The 20901-nt window shown below is 35.5% G+C and overlaps 1 protein-coding gene across 1 annotated transcript in view; it reads right to left on the reverse strand.

The window, feature by feature from the left end:
• Positions 1–20901, reverse strand: part of CNTNAP4 (contactin associated protein family member 4) — a 205594-nt gene that overhangs the window by 48420 nt on the left and 136273 nt on the right. The window contains exons 7-10 of the mRNA XM_050716536.1: positions 20369–20512; positions 17587–17848; positions 9886–10035; positions 4036–4207 (exon numbers count right to left, since the gene is read on the reverse strand). Coding sequence (XP_050572493.1) covers positions 4036–4207; positions 9886–10035; positions 17587–17848; positions 20369–20512 — 728 coding nt within the window. The remainder of the gene's footprint in view (positions 1–4035; positions 4208–9885; positions 10036–17586; positions 17849–20368; positions 20513–20901) is intronic.

Here is a 20901-nt window from a genome sequence, read left to right on the forward strand (position 1 = left end):
AATCTAAATCTACGCTCTTTTAGTGTAAAACCATTACTCCCTGTCTTAACACTACACCCCATGCTATTCTGGTGTGCATTTGTTTGTTTGTTTATACAACACCCTGCTGCCAAGACACCAAAAGCAGTAACTCCTGACAGGAAATCATGTTTCTGTGCAAGGCTTGATGTAATTATAACAGATTCATCTGGTACTCCCTCTTCAGAGATTAAATGTGCTAACTTTGTAAGGCATTTAGAATGACATTTTGGCCTATTAATTTAAAGTTATTTTATCATCTGTTTATGCATAATTAGTAGTTATTAAACCAATATATACAAAGGACCTGAGAGAAAGGATATTAAACAGAAATATATTAAGAGAATTATTTGCATGCCCAAGAGGAATATGAACAATGAAGCAATATAAAGATATTAGACAATGAAAAGGCTAAATGAAGAAGGCATGTGAGAGTCATCATATTAGAAACATACGAGAAGGAATTAGAAAGTTTCTGGAACTAAGGAAAAAAAATAAATACAGAAAAGGTTGGGAGTTTTTGCTTGTTTAAAAATAACAGGATAATATATGAAAATGAATAATTAATCATCTGTCAATAAAGACTAAATGTAAAGAACACTGTATGCTGAATGTTTATATATGAAAGATACAGAATGTAGTCAATATAGTTATTTTCAGTTTATCATTACATCTAATTTCAGATCACTATTTGAGCAGTAATTTTCATTTGTATTCATGCACTTTATATGTGTAAAACATTCACATTTGTTGGTCCACTTTTTCTACTATAAAAGCCATCAGCAACTCCAGTATTTGGGCGGTGTTTCAATATTTTGACTTGAAAATGTAAAGACTCTTATAATGAGTCAAGGATAAATAAGCTGTTTGCTTGCCTTCAGCTCTGGGGAAAGTTTCTGCCATTTGGAGCGTACTGGCAAAAACACTGAGTACATGAAAAACTAAAGACATGCAGAAATCATTATAGTGAGAGAATATTGTCTCAAAATTATAGGGTGCAAAAAAATGATAAAGGCTATTGAAAACTGTTAATATGTGCACGAAATTTTAAAGGTGACAGAAGAGAAGGAGAATACATGTTATCAGCTGGGTTTATGGTGAGATGTAGAAATAGTTTGGTAAAGAGAAACATGAATTTTGTTCCAGATAATGAGCTACAGACAGCAAAGGCAATGGGACTTGTGAAGAAACTGGAAAGAAACACTTTCTCCCCAGGCGGGCTAGTACAAGACCAGGAATACTTCTAAAAAATGGTTTATTTTGAAATAATAGATGATGTACATAACAAAATTGATGAAAATAAATTGATTTAACTTCTACTTTGCTAACGTAGGAAAACATATGATAATCATTGTGAGATTTGAAATTCAAAAATAAAAGGATTAATATTGTGTCAGAAAGCTAATGAAAATGCTGTGGAAAAGAGTTTGGGAAGTTTAAGTGGTATAAACAAGCCCAAACAACAGCAACAACAAAATATTGCTATGTTTTTGACACACACACAAAAACAAACAAAAACAAAGAAATAAACAAACAAAACCCAACTATCTTATAAGAAAGGCTATATATATGTCTGAAACCATTGGTGCAGTATTTAAAAGCAACAAAAAGTTAAAAGGGTAGGTTAAAATTCTAAATAAACTTGCACTACTGTAGCGGTTTTACTCAGCTAGGCAGCCAAAGTCCATCACACTTTCCCACTCCCCTTCCTCAAAGGGAAAATATGAAGGAAAGTGGTCAAGTGTTGAGATAAGAATAGATCACTCAACAGTTATCATCATGGGAAGAAAAAAAAAAAGAAAGCAAAAAGCAAAACACAGAGCATTGGGGGATTAATAAAATTTATTACCTATCACTTACAAGCTAGAGCAGTGAGAAACTCAAAACAAACTACAAATACCTCCCCACCCCATCCACCCTCTTCTACCTACTTCCACCACGTGTCACAGGGGAATGGGGGCTGTGGTCAGTCCTTAACACTTCATCTCTGATGTTTCTTCACAGTCATTCTATGTCCCTACTCCAGCATGGGGTCCCTCCCACGGGATGCCACCCTTCCTGAACTGAGCCTGAGGGGACTTCTCACAGGCAGCAGCTCTTCAAAAACTTCTCTAAATATGGGTCCGTACCACGGGGTCCATCCGTCAGGAGTAAACTGCTCCAGCATGGGTCCCTCACGAGCAGCAGCTCCCCCCAGAACCCCTGCTCCTGCATGGGCTCCTCTCCATGGGCTGCAGCTCTGGCCTGGGGCCTGCTCCTGCAGGGGCTCTCCATGGGCCGCAGACTCCTCCAGGCCACATCCACCTACTCCACCAGGGGCTCCTCCACTGGCTGCAGCATGGAGATCTGCTCCACGTGGGACCCATGGGCTGCAGGGGGACAGCCTGCCCCACCATGGGTCTCTCCACAGGCTGCAGGGGAATTTCTGCTCAAGCACTTGGAGAACCTCCTGCACCCTCTGCTTATACTTTCTTGTCTGCTGGGTTGTTTCTCACTCCTCACTCTCTCAGCTGCCGTTGGTCAGCATTTTTTTCCCTTTCTTAAATTTGCTCTCACAGAGGCACAACCAACATCGCTTATTGGACAGTGGTGGGTCCCTTTGGAGCCAGCTGAAACTGGCCCTTATCTAACATGGGGTAGCTTCTGGACTCTTCTTACACAGGCCACCCCTGCAGCCCCTCACTACCAAAACCTTGCCTTGTAAACACAATACAACTGTTCAGTGCAAATGCCATGCCATCTGGAACACTGTAAATAATTCTGTATTTCTGTGTGCTAGGATCCACTAACTTTATACACATACATCACAACCTTTTTCTTTTTCTTTTTCTTTTTTTTTTTTTTTACACCAACATATGGTACATGCTTTACTATGTACCAGAATATGTAAAGCATACCACCTTCTCTGAATTTGTTTGGTAAGATGTCTCCGTATTTATGGAGGAAGTGATTGTTCACAAATCACAGCTCTGAGTTTAGCATTTTGAGTGCTCCTTAGTTATATACATACAGATTCACATATCTATGTTAAAAAGAGAGAGTAGTCAGTACCAATTATACTATCAGTCGATTTCTTGATATTTTCTATTCAAAATCTTGTTTAGATCTCCATTTAAGTGTTCAACTAAAGAATATCCATTGCATTCTTTAAACCTGACTCTGCTCCTCATTCTTACTACTAACAACAACAACGAACAAACAAAACACCACATAATGAAAGCGAAGTAGGAAGTTCAATTCCAGAGTGTTATAATACAGCAATATGGTGCTTTAGAAGCTAGAAGAAAGTGAGAAGTGTTACAAAGGCTATTAGAAAGGAGAAGGAGAGGGTGAAATAAGTGAAAAATGAGAAAATTAATCAAAAGACTGTAGGGTAAGGGAAAGTTGAGAAGAAACATATGCTATATTCCAAATAGAAGTCTCTAACAGGTTATATGTACTTATGCTCTGCTTCCTCCACACTGAACTCCAGCAAATTCCTTCCACTTGTTCTATTTCGGAGAAGGTGTGTAGACTTTCCTCCTTCCAAAGGGAGCCATTTCAACTGGTCATTCTTAAAAAAAATACCCTCTCACACTAGTTACAATTAGTTCTGACCTGAGCATAAAATAAAGATTGCTCACTCATTGTGAGGATGTTTCCACTATGTTTCTGCATGGGTAGAATATAGGAAGAGCAATAATTTGTAAAGAACATAGGATTTCAAATGATGAATGGGATTTCAAATGTCACAGAAAGAGATTTGTGTCTACCGTGTTACAAAACAAAAATTTAAAATATTAAAAATTTGCCAGAAACATCAAATACTTTTAACCCCAGATATTGTAAAGTTATTTGCAGTGCAGCAAAACATTCTGTTTGCTTTTCTATGTATACTTAAACTCTTCTATACTTTTGAATGTTTGTGAAAGAAGCATGCAATTTTGTAAGCATTTTGTTCCTGGTCATGAGGTCAGTATTTGAAACAATAACAAAAAAAATCAAATGTATAAATAAATATATATATAATTTTCTTACCTGTCTATAATGCCACATAAATCTATCTGAAGGTCGCTGAAATTGCCAAAAATATTTTGCTGAACTGAGTTCATATCCACTGCTTTGTTGCCAATAGAAATGAGTTGCATACATCCTTGAAAGCCACCAAATGAGCTTTTACATTCAGAATTGTTTTCACTGTTCGGGCAGCCTGAAAGAAGCATAAATCCTGGAGCTGAAAAAAATACTTTAATGAAAATATTATATATATACCAGAATTTGGTATTTTTCAGGTGGAGCAAATTTTCTGGCCAGGTTTATCCAGAAACACTTCTGATTTGTCATGTCTGTGCAAGAGTAAAGAAATATGGCTGTTCAATCTTACTTTTAATAATATGTGCAAGTCATTGCTACAGGGTACAGGATAACCCAAACAGCAGTTCCAAAATAATTACGGAAATAATTCAAATTAGGGAAATATTCCAAAATAATAAGGGAATCAAGATGTGAACAGATTCACCAAATGATCTTAGTCACAAAATGTTGGGTTAAAATACAGGCTGACTGTGATCTGGACAAGTTTCGAGTCATAACTGAAGTCAAAGAAAATGAGCTACAAAGTACAAGGGTTTATCTTTATCAAACTATCCAGAATATTTCTGAAAAATGAAGACAATTTCTAGATGTTTGTAATCCATGAACCAACTGGGAAAGATGCTTTATTGAAAACTGCTGCTCCTAGACAAGTTAAAAAATGAAGATGTGAACATCAAGGCTAGTCTTTGTTGCATCAAACATGAGACTGTGGAGTTTAAGATCCAGAGACAAGAGAGTGAGAAAACAAACAAACAAACACAGAAGTACAGCTATGGATTTCAGAAGAGACCATGTTGGTTTGTTCAGGGACATGTTTTGAGGATCAAATGACAAGGGCCTAGGGCCTCAGGAATTGAAGAATTGCCTGAGACCTTTTTTCTTCAGTCTTGACTGGTAAAGACTAAACCTCAGACTTCCCTTGTCCCAGCAAAGTATGAGGTAGAGAAGTAGTAGCCACAGAAGAGGAAAAAAAAGAGTCTAAGAAGTATCTGAGAGCACTGGAAGAGCTAGCCAATATCATCGCAACATCCAGTGTTGTCACTGTTAAATTATTATCATTTTAATCCTTAAAATATTTTGGTAATTAGGTGGGCTTCTTGATGACTGGAAAAGGCAGATGTTACACTCACCTTCAAGAAGGCCAAGAAGTAGGGCCCAGAGAGCCAGGGACTAGTCAGCCTTTCCTCACTACCTGGGAAGTTCATGGAGCAAATCCTCTTATACACTATGTGGCGTACAAAAAGGTAATTAGGGACAGCTGACATGGATTATACCTTGACTTTAGCAAAACCATTGGCAGTTTTCTGCAGTTTCCATATCATTGGATTGATGAGATGTCAGTGGGATAAGTGGACAATCAGTGATGAAAGGCTAGCTGATGTTCAGTGGTCTTTCAGGGATCAGTCCTGGGAACTATGCTGTTTAAAGTCTTCATTAACATTAGGGAAGACAGGACAGAGTGCACTCTCAGAATGCTTGTGACTTGCTGGGGGAAAGGGTCAATATGCTGGAGGGCAAGGCTGCAACTGGGCAGGCAGGAGAAAAGGGGTGACAGGAATACCATGAAGTTTAGCAAGAACAAGTACAAGGTGTTTCTTCTGGGATAAAATAAGCCCATGCAACAGTGCAGGCTACTGCCTAGGAGTCAGATCCACAGAGAAAGTCTTGGTGTCCTGATGGACAACAGATGCACCATGAGACATGAATGTGCATTTATGGCACAGAAGGGTAATGGAATTAACAAAAGTAGTGCCAGCAAGTCTAGACAAGTGGTCTTTCCCTGTCTTTGGTGACTATGAGACCATATCTGGAGTGCCATGTCCAGTTCTGGACTTCCCAATAAACAAAATACATTGACATCCTTGTGTGAGGTCACAAATATGGTCAAGGGAGCTGAATGGACAGGATGTATTTTAAGATGCTGAGAGAGCTGGGTCTGACCGGTCTTAAGGAGGAAAGGTAAAGATATCTGAGAAGGAGATGCAGGGAAGGAGACAGCCTCTTTCCGGAAGTCTACAGTGATTAGAGGAGAGGGAAAAGACAACAATCAGAAATGGCAAATTCAAATCACATATCAGCAAAAATAAATAATAAATATACTTTTTAACCATGAAGGTGTTCAATACAGGAACAAGTTAGGGAGATTTCCATCTTTGGAGGTGTATAATCTGTACATCCTGATCTAATCAGATTGGTTTTGAGCAGGAGACTGGACTAGGCAACCTCTGGAATTCCTGTCTATGATTGACATTCTGAAAGTATGTAATACAGTAATTTGTATATTATTTTACTGATAATGATCCTGAAATGCAATTTACTTATTACCAGTTAAATAAACAGTATTAATAAAAGCTGATTTGGTTTAAACCATATCAATTGAGAAGTTTTTCCCTATGACAGCTGAACACTGTATGACAAAATATGCCTGAATATTTTTATCTTCGTCTGTCTTCCAAAGGTCAATATTTATTCTGGAGCAAGGGCCGTATTTGATCTTAATCAAACAATACTACTTTTTGTTTTACAATATTCAGAAAGTTTCTTGTTCCATGATGTTAGGAAGCAGAGACTGTTAAGATACTTTTCTGTGTCACAGAGCAAATGGGTATTTTCTGAAGTCCTGCAAAGAATGTGCATAGATTTATTTTTCCAGGAAGCAAAATGATAATGGAAACTGGTATATATATTCAAAGGAATATGCAAAAACAAAAATAAAATTGATATATTTTTAAGAAGTATATAATAGAAAATGAACTAAATGACATAAAATAAGTAAATAAATTCTCAGTGTCTTTTTCGCTGGTGAGGTACCAAACTGTTCAAAACTGTTATTACCTTTCTAAAGGAAAATGTATATTAACTACTTTGCATATTGCTGTAAGAATAACAAATCTGTGGATTTGCTAAAATCTAAACAGGAACAGAGCAACCTTACAGTATCACAAACATTTTGATAAATCAATTAGAGGTCTTAAACAAATTCTCTATAGCATTATATAATAAAATGTTAAAAACAAACAAACAAACAAAAAAATCTGTCATTTGTGGTAAAAAAAACTGACATTCATTTGAAAGTGAAAAACTTCCAGGGGAGTCCATATCAAAAAATAAAATAAAATAAAATAAAATAAAATAAAATAAAATAAAATAAATATTTAAAAAGGTGAATGCAGAAAAAGTTTACATCTCTAACTTCTCTGTTCAACAAGATTTTGCCTCAGATTTTTCTTATTATCTGTCTTTTAAAAATGTTTTCTTCTAGTTCTGTTAGAGAAAAGTCAGCGCATAATGACTATTACTGAAAGTGAGATTCCTTATTGTTATGGGCCAAATATTAATAACAGAAGGAAATAGTTTAATAATTAAATTTACTCCATGTGTTTATTGCAAATTTAAATAATATCTTTTTTCCCTTATAGTTGCAAAGTCGTTATTCCACGAACTGAGAGCTGTCGTATATTCTTGACTAGGAGTTACGCTGACATAATTCTAAATTACCTTCATGTTTATCACACATTTCCTCAGCTAAACTTCTGCATTTTTTTTTGCATATTCTGTATTCTTTATAACAAGTAAAATGACCATTTTGTCCCCAGGGCATCTCTTCTGGAAGACTCTTATTCATATTTAAACAACCAGCATACAGAAAAATGGTAAATATTTTTATAAACTTGGAAATGCACTGTATGCATTTTGATGGTAGAATATGGCAATGTTCCCTGCAACGTTCACTGGTGTATTCAGAAATGTGGGAACCTGGACCTATGTAGAAATAAAAATCTACAAAATATTTTCTTGCTATTCAACGTCCATATTCTGTATCTTTCTCTGATTATGAACCAGTTCAGGACGTATCTTTACTAGAGAAGGCTAGATACCAGACCTGAAAAATCCACAGATGGTCTGGTAACAATTCCTAGATTTACTTTCTGCTTGTGAGCATTTTTCTTTTCTTTCTCCAAGGTAACCAGTCTGTGGACAATGACTTGGTCCAGATGCATTTAGTGTTTTATACATATTCTGACTTTTATTTATCTATTTGTTTATTTATTTATTTATTTATAATAAATAAGATTATTAAATAAGATTAAATAAGATTTAATTATTTTTTATTTTTATTAATTTTATATTAATTTAATTAATTTATTTATGTTTTAATTAATTTTTTATAATTATTATTAAATAAATATAATAAATAAACATTATAAAATAAATAAATAAATATAAATGTAAATAGAATAAATATTATAATTAATTAAAATTGAATTTAATTTTAATTAATTAATTAATTAAATTGATTAATTTAATTTAATTTTATATTAATTTTATTAATTTTATTTATTTTTAATAATAAGATTTAAGGTAGTGTTAAATAATGTATTCAGATTCTGTCTAATGTTGTTGTCTAATGTTCTGTCTAATGTTGCTATTATGCACTCCATTCCTAACTTATCTAGGTTTATGACAACCAGCAAAATTATATCAATTAACATATTATTGACAAAATCATTTGATGACATTCTACTTAAAAAGAAGATCACAAAATCATAGAGTCATACAATCATTAAGGTTGGAAAAGACCTCCAAGATCATCTGGTCCAACCATCACCCTACTACCGATATCACCCACTAAACCATGTCCCTAAGTGCCACTTCCAAACTTTTCTTAAACACCCTCGGAGATGGTGACTCCACCACCTTCCTGGGCAACCCGTTCCAGTGCCTCACTACTCTTTCTGAGAAGAAATGTCTCCTAATTTCTAATCTAAACCTCCCCTGGTGCAACTTGAGGCCATTTCCTCTAGTTCTATCACTAGTTATCTGTGAGAAGAGGCTGACCCCCAGCTCCCCACGACTTTCTTTCAGGAAGTTATAGAGAGCAATATGGTTTCCCCTGAGCCTTCTCTTCTCCGGACTAAAAAACCCCAGTTCCCTCATCCACTCCTCTTAGGACTTGTGTTCCAGGCCCTTCACCAGCTTTGTAGCCCTTCTCTGGACATCCTCCAGGGCCTCAAGGTCCTTCTTGTATTGAGGGGCCCAAAACTGAACACAGTACTTGAGGTGCAGCCTCACCAGAGCAGAGTACAATGGGACGACCACCTTCCTGGTCCTTCTAGGGTATACTAATCCTGGCACAAGCCAGGATGCTGTTGGCCTTCTTGGCCACCTGGGCACACTGCCAGCTCATGTTCAGAGCTCTAGTGAAACTAGGACACCTATAAGCTTGTAGAGAGAAGTTACATTCTCCAAACATAATATTGTTGTGCTACTGTGGTCAAAAACATTATTTTTTTTTTCAGCAGAGGATATTTGCACAAGTAAACATGCACTTCAGGTGAAGTCTTGAAGTCAGCCCAGTGGAAGATTCTCAGAAAATATAATAATAATCTCCCCCCCCGCCCCAAAAAAAAAAAAAAAAAAAAAAAAAAAAAAAAAAAAAAGGGAGACAGCAACACAATGGCTGCATAACAAAAGAGACTTGTGTACCTATTTGATTGATTGTCAGCCATGCTAAGTTTAATTATCAGGACACGATACTAGAAAACTATGTTCTAGAAATTGACAAAGGATTTAGAGTGTTAATTTATTCTACTTAGCATGATAAAATTTTTAAGAAATGTGAACCCAAAAATATCATAGCAGTTCCTGAGAAACCAGTACTCTAAGAGATATCTGAGTTAGACAACAAAGGCTTGAAGCAAGCCAAATCATTCTTGCTGTTTGATTAGCTATGTCTGCAAAAATTTACATTTAACTGTGATATTGCCAGCATAAATAAGCAACATATTTTACCTCCAAAGTAGAATGTGTCTGCTGAATAAATTTGCAGAGATATGGAGGAATGAGCAGATGAGGTCATATCGTTGTCCACTATTAAGGTGATACGATTTCTTTTGGCAGAGAAGAATACAGAATGCCACTGACCATTATTTAATCCAGCACCTAGGAGGGAAACAAAAAGCAAAATGAAGGACAGACACCCATTATTTGTTATATTATCTGGATGTTATAAATTCGAAAAGAGAAGAGACCAGTACAGTAGCAATCATAGCCAAAATAACAACTCCAGGAGATAATGAAAGGAGGAAAAAAAAAAAAAAGGCAGAGACTTTGTCTGTTCCCTTGCTTCACTTCTGATTTAAAAAAAAAAAAAAAAAAAAAGTATTTTAGTGAATAAGCTTTACCATTATAATGCTCCTAATTATCAGTAACATATATATTTAACGTAGGGACTATGAAAAGTATCCTCTCAATCTGAGGAGGTTATCACCACGGCATTTTTGTGATGGTTGATACAGTATTTAACACATAATACACATTTTTATTGCACTGTCACAAGTTATTTCTTCATCTTTTAAAATCAAAGGTAGTCATTACATTACAATGCAGAAAAATAACTGTATTCTGTAGATGTAAAAAGCTTCATCAAGCATCATGTCAATGTCAATTTTTTTATTTTTATTTTTTTTTCAGTTCCTCTTAGAAATATATTGGAAAACATGGAAAATATATTGGAAATAAATGGGTAAATTTTGGGGCTACTTTCTCGGCGTCTAGCCTCTAACACCAATTTACAATACCTCTGTCCGTGTAAGTGTAATGAGCAATGAAGCAATATACCCAAAGCAATTATCCTGGAACACTGCCTGCATATATAGATTTAAATACATTTTATTCTAGGCAGCACATAAACACTTACTATCTTTACATAAGTGGTATAAGTCAATTATGTCCTTGAGTAGTTTTAGAACTATGATACTTCTTTGAGAGAACTACAAAAAATACAGCCTTTGAGTTATTTAAAGTTTTTTCTTGACTGCAATGTCTCAGGTTTGTGATGGGATTTCCCTCTTGAAATTTCATGTATTTTTATAGTGCTCTCTAGAATTTGCTCTATATTCTAGAAATAAATATTCTGATAGTTAACAGATTTGTTCAAACAGAAGGAAAAGAAGCAAAATATAAAAGCGACAGGGTTCAAACAACTAAATTGCATTATAACTAGGACTCATATATTCCAAACTAGCATAGTCTAAACATGAAAGTTCAGCATACAATTAAGAGATAAATCTTAGAATTACTTCTAAATTCAAATAAAATATCATTTAGAAACTGCCTGTAATATATTAAATACGATATTAGATATATGCACCATTTACATGACTTGTTTCCTTACTTCAACTGGTATATTTGTCAGGGACTACACAAGAAGAAATCTTATCCTCTAATAATAGTAACTTTTGCTTTATGCCCAGTTTACGTGGAATTATATAAAAACTATGGCACATAGATTACCTCTGTGTTGCACTTCAAGCAACCATTCCCTCTTCTAATATAGTCACAGAAAGCACAGGACCATAGTCACAGATTTTCTGATAACATTCTGGCAATTAATTTTGTTTGCAGTCTGTTATGAGAAGTGTCATTTGAGGGTACTAGCAGGTGCAGTATATTTACAATCAGGGTAAAGAAAAGGGCAGGGCAGGGCAGGGCAGGGCAGGGAAAGGAAAGGAAAGGAAAGGAAAGAGAGCATTAAGTGTACCAAGTGGAGCCTGACTCTTTTCAGTGGGGCCTCATGAAGGCAGAATTAAGGGGAAGAATCACCTCCCTTGCCCTGCTGGTCATGTTTCTTTTCATACAACCCAGGAGGCAGTTGGCTTTGTGGGCTGCAAGCACACATTTCTGGCTCACGTGGAGCTTCTCATCAACTAACACCTCCAGTTCCTCTCCTCAGGGCTGTTTTCAGTCTATTCTCCACCCAACCTGTATTTGTTCTTGGGATTGCCCTGGCCCAGACGTACAACCTTGTACTTGGCCTTGTTGAACTTCATGAGGTTCACACACACCCATCTCAAGCCTGGCCAGGTCCCTCTGAATGGCATCCCTTCCTTCCAGTATGTCAGCCTCACTACACAGCTTGGTGTCATCTGCAAACTTGCTGAGGGTGCACTCAATGTCACTGTCCATGTCACCAACAAAGATGTTAAATAGTACCAGTCCCAATACTGACCCCTGAGAAACACCACTCATAATTGAATTTCACTTGCATATTGGGCTGTTGATTGGAACTCTCTGAGTGTGATCATCCAGCCAGTTCCTTGCCCACCAAGTGGTCCATCCATCAAATCCATGTCTCTCCAATTTAGAGACGAGGCTATCATGGCAGACAGTTTCAAACGCTTTGCACTGGTCCAGGTAGATAATGTCAGTTGCTCTTCCCCCATCCACCAATGCTGTAACCCCATCATAGAAGGGCACCAGATTTGTCAGGCACGATCTCTCTTTAGTGAAGCCAGGTTGGCTGTCTCCAGTCACCTCCTTATTTTCCATATTCCTTAGCCTAGTTTCCATGAGGATCTGCTCTATGGTGTTGCTGGGCACAGAGGTGAGACTGACTGGTCTGCAGTTCCCTTTGTCTTCATTTTTTCCCTTTTTAAAAGTGGGGACAATATTTCCCCTCTTACAGTGAGTGAGAACTTCACCAGACTTCCACTGCTTCTCAGATAAGATGGATAGTGGCTTAGCAACTACATCTACTGGTTCCCTTTTCCCGCAGATGTCATCAGGTCCCATGGAGTTTTATACCTTTAGGTTCCTTAGATAGTCTTGAAACCGATCTTCTCCTATACTGTATGTGGTTCATCATTCTTCTAGTCCCTGCCTTTGCCTTCTGGGCTTGGGCTAAGTGGCTAGAGCTCTTGCCAATGAAGACTGATGCAAAAATTCATTGAGTAACTCAGCCTTCTCCATATTGTGGGTAACCAATTCTCCTGCTTCCCTCTGGAGATGGCCAATAATTTCCCTAGACTTCCTTTTACCACTGATGTACCTATAGAAACCTTTATCTTTTCCCCTTGATGTCCCTGGACAAATTTAATTCTAATAGGGCTTTAGCCTATTAGAAGCTCTATTTAGTTTTGCTAACCTGAACCCTGTCTGCACAGACAATTTCTCTGTATTTGTCCCAGGATATTTGTCCTTGCTTCCACCCTCTGTAGACCTCATTTTTCCGCTTCAGTTTGGCCAGGAGCTCCTTGTTCATCCATGCATCCTGGCATTTTTGCCTGACTTTGTCCTTTTTGGGAAGGGTCATATTCTCCAAGACCTTTCCTGGTCTTGGAGAATATGACCCTTGATATTAATTATCTATCCTGGGCTCCTCTTCCCTTCAGGGCTTTGCCCTATGGTGCTCTACCAAGCGGACCCCTGAAGAAGGGAAAGTCTGCTCTTCTGAAGTCCAGGATAGCGAGCTTGCTGTGCTACCTCCTCACTGCCCTCAGGATCCTAAATTGCACCATTTCATGGTTACTGTAGCCTAGGTTGCCCTTGAGTTTCACATTTCCTACCAATCCCTTCTTGTTGGTGAGAACGAGGTCTGGCATAGCACTTCTCCTCACTGACTTCTCTATCAGTTGGAGAAGGAAGTTATCAACAATGCATTCCAGGAACTTTTGGATTGCCTACGCCCTTCAGTGCTGTCCCTCCAGCAGATATTGGGGTGGTTGAAAGACCAGGGCTTGTGAATTTGAGGTTTCTTCTATCTGTATAGAAGGGCCTCATCTGCTTGGTCTTCCTGATCAGTGTTAGAATAGGTAAGAGAATGTCCTACCATAAGGGAGATTGCACTAATACTTAAGTAGAAAAATCACATGGTTGCTGGAAAATCAGTTGTAAGACTTGCATTTTTTGTTATGTATTCTGTAGCTCATTAAAGGGATGTAGTAAATGATTGGGGTACAGCAGAGTAGGGCAGGGAAGCGGGGTGGGTGGATGGGGTGTATTTTATCTCTTTCATCCAGGCTGGTATGAATAAAGATACCAAGATGTCCATTAAGGATACTATATGTCCATCTAGCTCAAAGAAGGGTTAAGAGTCTAAAAGTGCCTTAAGTTAGATCTGGGATTAGAGAACCCTATCATGAGAGCACAAAACACTCCTGAGAAAACTGCTTATCGTAGCCTTGGAATTGAGAACCTTGATTAAGTTCATTTTTGAGTGAAGGTATGGAGTTATATCAATGGTGGCAAACAAGAGACTGCTAACATATCTATTCCACCTGAAAGTTTTACATCCTGGTGGTTTAGCAGGAGTTTTAAAAAGTTTTTGCAGAACAAAAATAAGGAAAAAATAATAACAATTATACTTTCAATGTGTAATAATGTAGCTATTAAACAATATACCTATTTATTTACATTAGTAGTACCTCCATCATTTTAATGTATCATTTTAATGTCTGTGAAAGATCTTGCTGAACAGTAACTTCCAAATTTAGGAACATATACACAAAAAGTTGATGTATATAGCTTATTGGGAGATCAGGTAGTTTAGAGAAACTATATTTAGAGTTTAGATTAGTCCAAAGTATAACCTCCAAATGCAATGATTGTTAACATCATTTAATTAAAATCTGTGATGAAATAAAGCTTCACAGAAAGACAGGGTCATGTGGAGAAACTGAGTAATAACTTCTCAAACATTTACACATTTTAATTCAAATTGGTCACATTAATGTGTGTTCTTCTTCCTTCTTACTTTTTTTTTTTTTAAATCTATGTTATTTCTTTGTGAATATTTGATGACCAACAAGTGAAAAAAGGCTACAAAGATATTAAGCTATGATTCTATAAAATAACTTATTATAGCTTAATCATTCATTAATTAATATGCTGTTCTCCTCTTCTTGATATGGCTGAAGAGATCTTTGAAGAACTGTGCACAAAGAAATGTGCTCTGATTTAATTATCAAATTTTGCATGTGTGTGAAAGACAGGTCATAAGACTGCTCGTAGGAGAAAAAAACTGTCCAGCCATCCATAATTTAATTACTCAGTCTTTAGATGTAGCCTTGATTTGCTTCAGTGAGTGTAGCAACAATAAGCACTTCAGAAACTCAAGAAAAAGTCCTATATATGGTTTTGTTAGATAACTTCTTTCTTAGAAGAGAATAAGTCGGTTTTCTTTTTTCTTTTTCTTTCCTTTTTTTTTCTTTTTTTTTTCAGTGTTTTGCCCTCATAAAGTCAGACACAATTCCTCCTGCTAAATATCGTGAAAAGTAAGCTTATTATAGAATAATAACATTAAATTCTATTTCAGCACAGATTGTCAAGATTTATTGTGGGGTGTTTCAGCTAATATGTTATATATTGTATTGCAACTTTGAATAATTTGCTCTGTGTACAAGTCTATAGATGTTAAAAGTGCCACCACCTTCAACAGGTCTGTTAAAATGATGCTGCATGACCACAGTTTCTTTAACATATATCATCTAATTGAACTGCAATTGAAATAGCTTCTAAAAGACAAATTTATCACTGTTAACTTCACACCAGTGACATTCTTGCTAAGGAATCGACATTTTAAAATGGTGAGCCTGAGGAAGCTACTTGTCATGAAAATGAAACTCTTTGTGCATCAGTTATTTTTGATTACAACAAATACCAAGGCTGATCTTAGTGTTACACACAGAAAAAAAAAAAAAAAGTATTTAAGTAAATTTTAACATTATTCATGGTCATTACTGGTCTTTTCCTGAATTAAAATAATCAACAGTTTAAAATTTTATGTTTAATCATTACATGTCTGTAGAGACATAATAAGCACCGGAATTGTGTTAAACTTTTTTTTTTATTTTTTTTTTCCTTCAAAAGAATTATCATTTTGTACCAAGAACTGAAGTAAGGAACCAATCTATAATAATAATATTAATATTAATATTAACAACAACAACAACAACAACAACAACAATAATAATAATAATAATAGCAAGGACCTAAGATTTAGGAAGTCTCAACTTAAAATCCTGTTGTCTCTTTGCTCTGCTTGCCTCTGCATTTTGTTCTTTATCTACTTCATACTGCCAAGGACATTATTCGTGATAAGTGATTTTTCTTGATTGCTGATTATTGATTTTGTGAATACTTTGTTCTCTTTTACATAGATTTTTTTCAGTGCTGTGGGATTCAAAAAGGATTGGGGAAAAATAAATTTTAGCGATAATTACTTTGAATATTTGTTTATCTGTTACTTATTTTAGTAATAGCTTAATTTACATACTGTATTCATTATTGTTCAAGACAAACTAGAACTTTGTTCATGCAAAATCCGCACCAATCCCAGAGACATTTTCCTATCTTTAAATATTCTTTGGAATTCTATGTATCCATCTCAACTCTAGTCTTACCTTTCCTGTGTAAGAACTCATTCTGGCACTACTATTTTACCCCTGTAAGAAAGAGGCAAAATTTGCCAAAGAGGCAAAATTCAGTTTGTTTACAAAAAGAATGAGAAACTCCATGCATCACAGCTGGAATTCTGAGCAGAGTATACTGCTGACAAAACAATGTTAGGTGAAGGTATTGATATTATCATATGGTGATGGTACTGCTTCTCTCCATTTTTTGAAGGAGTCATGGAAGATGAAGACTTTGTCAGCTGACACTGTCCTGCTCTCACATTGCTTGAAATATACTGTGCCAGCAGTCTTCCTGTTCTTACATCAAGCACTTAGCAGCACGTGAAAACTGAGGAGCCTCTTGGTAGAACAGGTGGTCTCCTTGCTCCTAACCTGAGTTGCTGGGAAAACAAACAAAGAAACCTGAAACTGAAAGCTGGGAGCTTCTCAAGATCCCAGATGGACAACTTTCTAACATGACTTAGCATCTTACTATATTTTCCTCATGTCATTATCCTTATACTTTAGTTTTCCAGTGGGGAAATATGTCAGAACGAGACTAGAAGGTATTGCTCTCTGGAAATCTCAGCTCCACCCTGAAGGATATTTTGCAAAACACACTATTAAGAACAGATGATCTAATCTCAATTCAGTGATTAACTACAAAAAAATGAACCTTTGGTTCTCAATTATTGAGTCTCCTCAACTTCTTGATTCGTTTTTCTTGTTACTATAGATCTTTTTCTTAATATAGACTCAGGCCTGCCTCAGCTTCCTGGAACACAACCTGGTGTTTGGCAAGTTTTCTATATGTAGGTAATAGAAAGTTCTGTAATTGAGACTTCTAGGTAATAACAAACAAAATATATGTACTAATATTTAAATTTATACAAAAATGAGTTACTTGATACCTTGTAAATGCACTGACAAATAGCTTCATAGAGTAAGAAATTAACTTGATTATATTTCACAACTGGAAAACTTGCATCATACATTTCTTAGATTATACACATGAGCTGTAAATATCATATACCCAAATTAAGGACTCAACTCACAGCCTGTGTTATTGCAAGTAATTTTTACTCAAATAATCACTGAGAAAAAAAAAATCATATAAAAATAAACCAACAACCATATAAGCGTATACAAATTGCTAAGAAAATAAAGAAGTCAAAAAAAAATTTGGATTATAAATTTGCAAGCCAAGTCAATGACACAGGTGTTAGTTAGCATGGTTCTTTTTTTTTTTCTTTTTTTTTTTTTTCTGCACAATAATGTTTTGTATTGTTTTGTTTTGTTGTTTTTCCTTCATTTCTATTACCTGCACTAATGTCACTCAAGGCTTTGCCTGGCTTATGAAGATTGATTTTAACTTTCCCATCACTCAGATATAACAGGAAACCACCTGAGGACCGATGTACTTTACTAGATAACAGAAGTCCCTCTTTGTTCCAGGTGCGAAATTGGAAACTGATGGAAACTTCTTCTTGGCCCGAAGTGCCAGGCAGTGCCAGGTAACTCCTGGAGCTCAGAAATGTAACAGGAATCACATGTGGCTCTAAACACAAGAAAGATATGTTGCCCTAGAAATAAATGAAACAAGAATGGAATTAGGAACATTTGGGTAAAACCCGTCATGAGAACTTTTGCATAAACACTACATAGTTTCAAAAGATTTGGCATAAAAGTTAACACTCTTGAATGTCTTAGTCTAAAACCAAGTACAAATCTGTAAGAAAATCACCAGTTTGAGAAATGTTTACCTGATTCTTTGGAAGAACAGACGTATCTGCCCAAGCAAAGAGTGGTAAAAACCTTTGAGTGAACGATGTAAGATCCTAAATTAGGTGATTGAACAATACTTCAGTAGTTAAACAGAGCCACTTTGAGTTTATTTTAGCTCTGCCACAAGAAGCATTAGGATCTTGACAAATTTCTGAATGTCAGATGAAATCCCACAGAATGCTAGGTTTTGTATAAATATTTATACAATCCTGAATGCTTGTATGCAGAGAAAAATTCTGGGCTGGGCCAGTGTTTCTGGCAGTGTTAAATCTGAGAGAGAAAAAAAAAATATTCTGGACCAAGTAGCAGTCATTCTGATTCAATGCAACTAGAGATGTTTACTGAGCTCAGTATTTATTTTCAGAAATAATCAGTGAAAATTACTCATATAAATTCTTACTACTTGTAAATATGAAACATGCACTTTATAAAAAAGAAGATACCTTTTTTTATCTATTTATTTATTTATTTTCTAGTGGGCCCACATGGATCAGATTACGATTAATATTTAATTATCTAACCTTTATTTTGTACTTGACTGTTCCTGAAATCACTGGTTCCTAGGTGCTTAAATAAACCTGAGGGTGAGTTCATTGACTCTGAGCTTTAGCTGTATCTGCAGTTGTACTAACTGATATAAATAAGAAAAGTGATATATTTTTTGAGTCTGATATCAAAGTATGTTAATACTTTATGACTCCTGATAGTGATAAAACATGTACTTTGATCTAATGACTTGCCATCATTTGAAATATAACTAAGTAGTTCTGTACAGATGATAACTAAAACAAACTTTTTAGAATTTAAAGCACACTTAACAACTTTTCAACACAAAGAGCTTTTAAACTTTTAAAGGCACATAAAACTTTGACCTTATAGGATAAAACTATAAAATCAATCTAAGAAAAAAATCTCACTTGCCCCTGGCATGGCAAGGCATTAAAATTTACCTGTTTTCTTTTCCTTCAAGGAAAATATATAAATGAATAAAGGCTCTGTTTTATAAACTCATCTGTAGAGAGATGAATAGTTGACTGAACAGACTCAGTAAAAAGGAAGTCATCAGATTAAGAAATTGCATCAAATGTTAAAAGATTTCCATCTGCAGATTCGCCCTCCTCATTATTTGGACAGTTGCCTGATAGACCAGCAGAGTGGCTGTTGAGTACGGGTTCTGTAGTAACACAGATACTTTCTGGCACATTTACTTTATAAAACATCTAAATAGATTTGAAAGTAGCACAACAGTTCAGTCATCTGAGATGAAAACAATGAAATTTCTTGCCAACAATTTCATAGCTTCTCATTCTCTAGTCCACGGAGAGCCTCCCCAACATCTATCATCATCATGGACACGATACTGTACAGCTGTACAGAGGTATCAATTTAGCTAATTATGGAGTGCTTCAATGAAGTTCAGAAAAGAAGAGATTTACATCCCAACATCGTTTTTTTTTTTTTTTTTTTTTTTTTTTTTCTGGGACAGAGAAATATTGGTAACATTTCCGATTTAGTTATTTATTTTGAACTGATACTTTCCATCATAACTCTTCTTTTGCTGGTCGTTAAATAAATGAATAAATAAGTAGTGAAAACAGAGATTGTCCCTGAATGTTCCAAATAAGGAAAAGAAACAAAGGACAAAACAATTTTTTTGTTTGTTTATTTCTTTAGTAGAAAACTTTCTGTAGCAGAAGGAATTTTGTTAATTATTGAAATGGTAGGGATTTGTCTGCTACAGCTGTCGGCTGTGTCACAACAAATGTATTAAACCCAACAACCTAAATTACAGCTCTTCAAAGAACAGTATAAATTGACAAGCAGAACTTATCTATCAAATTACAATGCTCTAAAGAAAACAGAATGGAACAGCATCCTCAGCAATAGAAAGCTTTAAAAATGTACTGGTGGTGTTTTTACTCGTCAGGTACAGAAGTGAAAGACAGTGTTTAGAAGAGTTTAGGTACATCTTGTATAGCTGACTGTTTCTTGTACATGTAAAACAGAGATATATCATACAAGTTTGAGATACCATACACACCTAAATATTAGCTAGAGATCTGAAGAATAAAATGTATCCTACATTATCTACTGGATGAATATCTACAATAGCAGAGATAAAACATTCCAATTAGGTGATTAATAGATTTTTCTTTAATTGAACAACAAGGATTTTATTAGAACTGTATATCAACATGTTGAATAGGGAAGTGGCTGTTTGTTTGTGTTTTTTTTTTTTTTAATTATTATTATTATTTATTTTATTTTATTTTATTTTATTTTACTTATTTATTCTTTTTGAACTAGGAATCTCTTACCACAAAGGAGATCTGAGATCTATGCCTCCTGGCCAGGTCAATAATGCTCACTCCATTATAATAAATATTCTCAAAACACCCATGAAAATTCCTGCGTGACAATGCCCCTGATTTTCCAGGCACTGGGATCCCTCCAAAGCTGAGCTTAGAAAAAGAAGAGAAATCAATAATACTATTAAGTAATTTTCTAATGAAAGAAGTTACTAATAATGTAAGAGAAGAAGTCAAAGATTGTCCAATACTGAATCCACTACTTCATGGCTATTTATTTGTATGACATCTGTGTATTAAAAGAACAGACTAACAAGAATAGGGTTATATCAAGTTTATACATATGCATTATGTATATATATATATATATATAATCAAGTTATACATGTGCATTATATATATATATATATACATATATATATACATATATATATATATCCTTCCTCTTTACCGCAACTTCGTATAGAGAATTATCATTTTTAAGGGTCCATTACAGCTGCAAAATAAGGGAGAAGAAGGACAAGGTCTAGTGTGTACAGACA

The sequence above is a fragment of the Cygnus atratus genome, chromosome Z (genome assembly GCF_013377495.2).
Source record: "Cygnus atratus isolate AKBS03 ecotype Queensland, Australia chromosome Z, CAtr_DNAZoo_HiC_assembly, whole genome shotgun sequence".
Taxonomy (NCBI): Eukaryota; Metazoa; Chordata; class Aves; order Anseriformes; family Anatidae; genus Cygnus; species Cygnus atratus.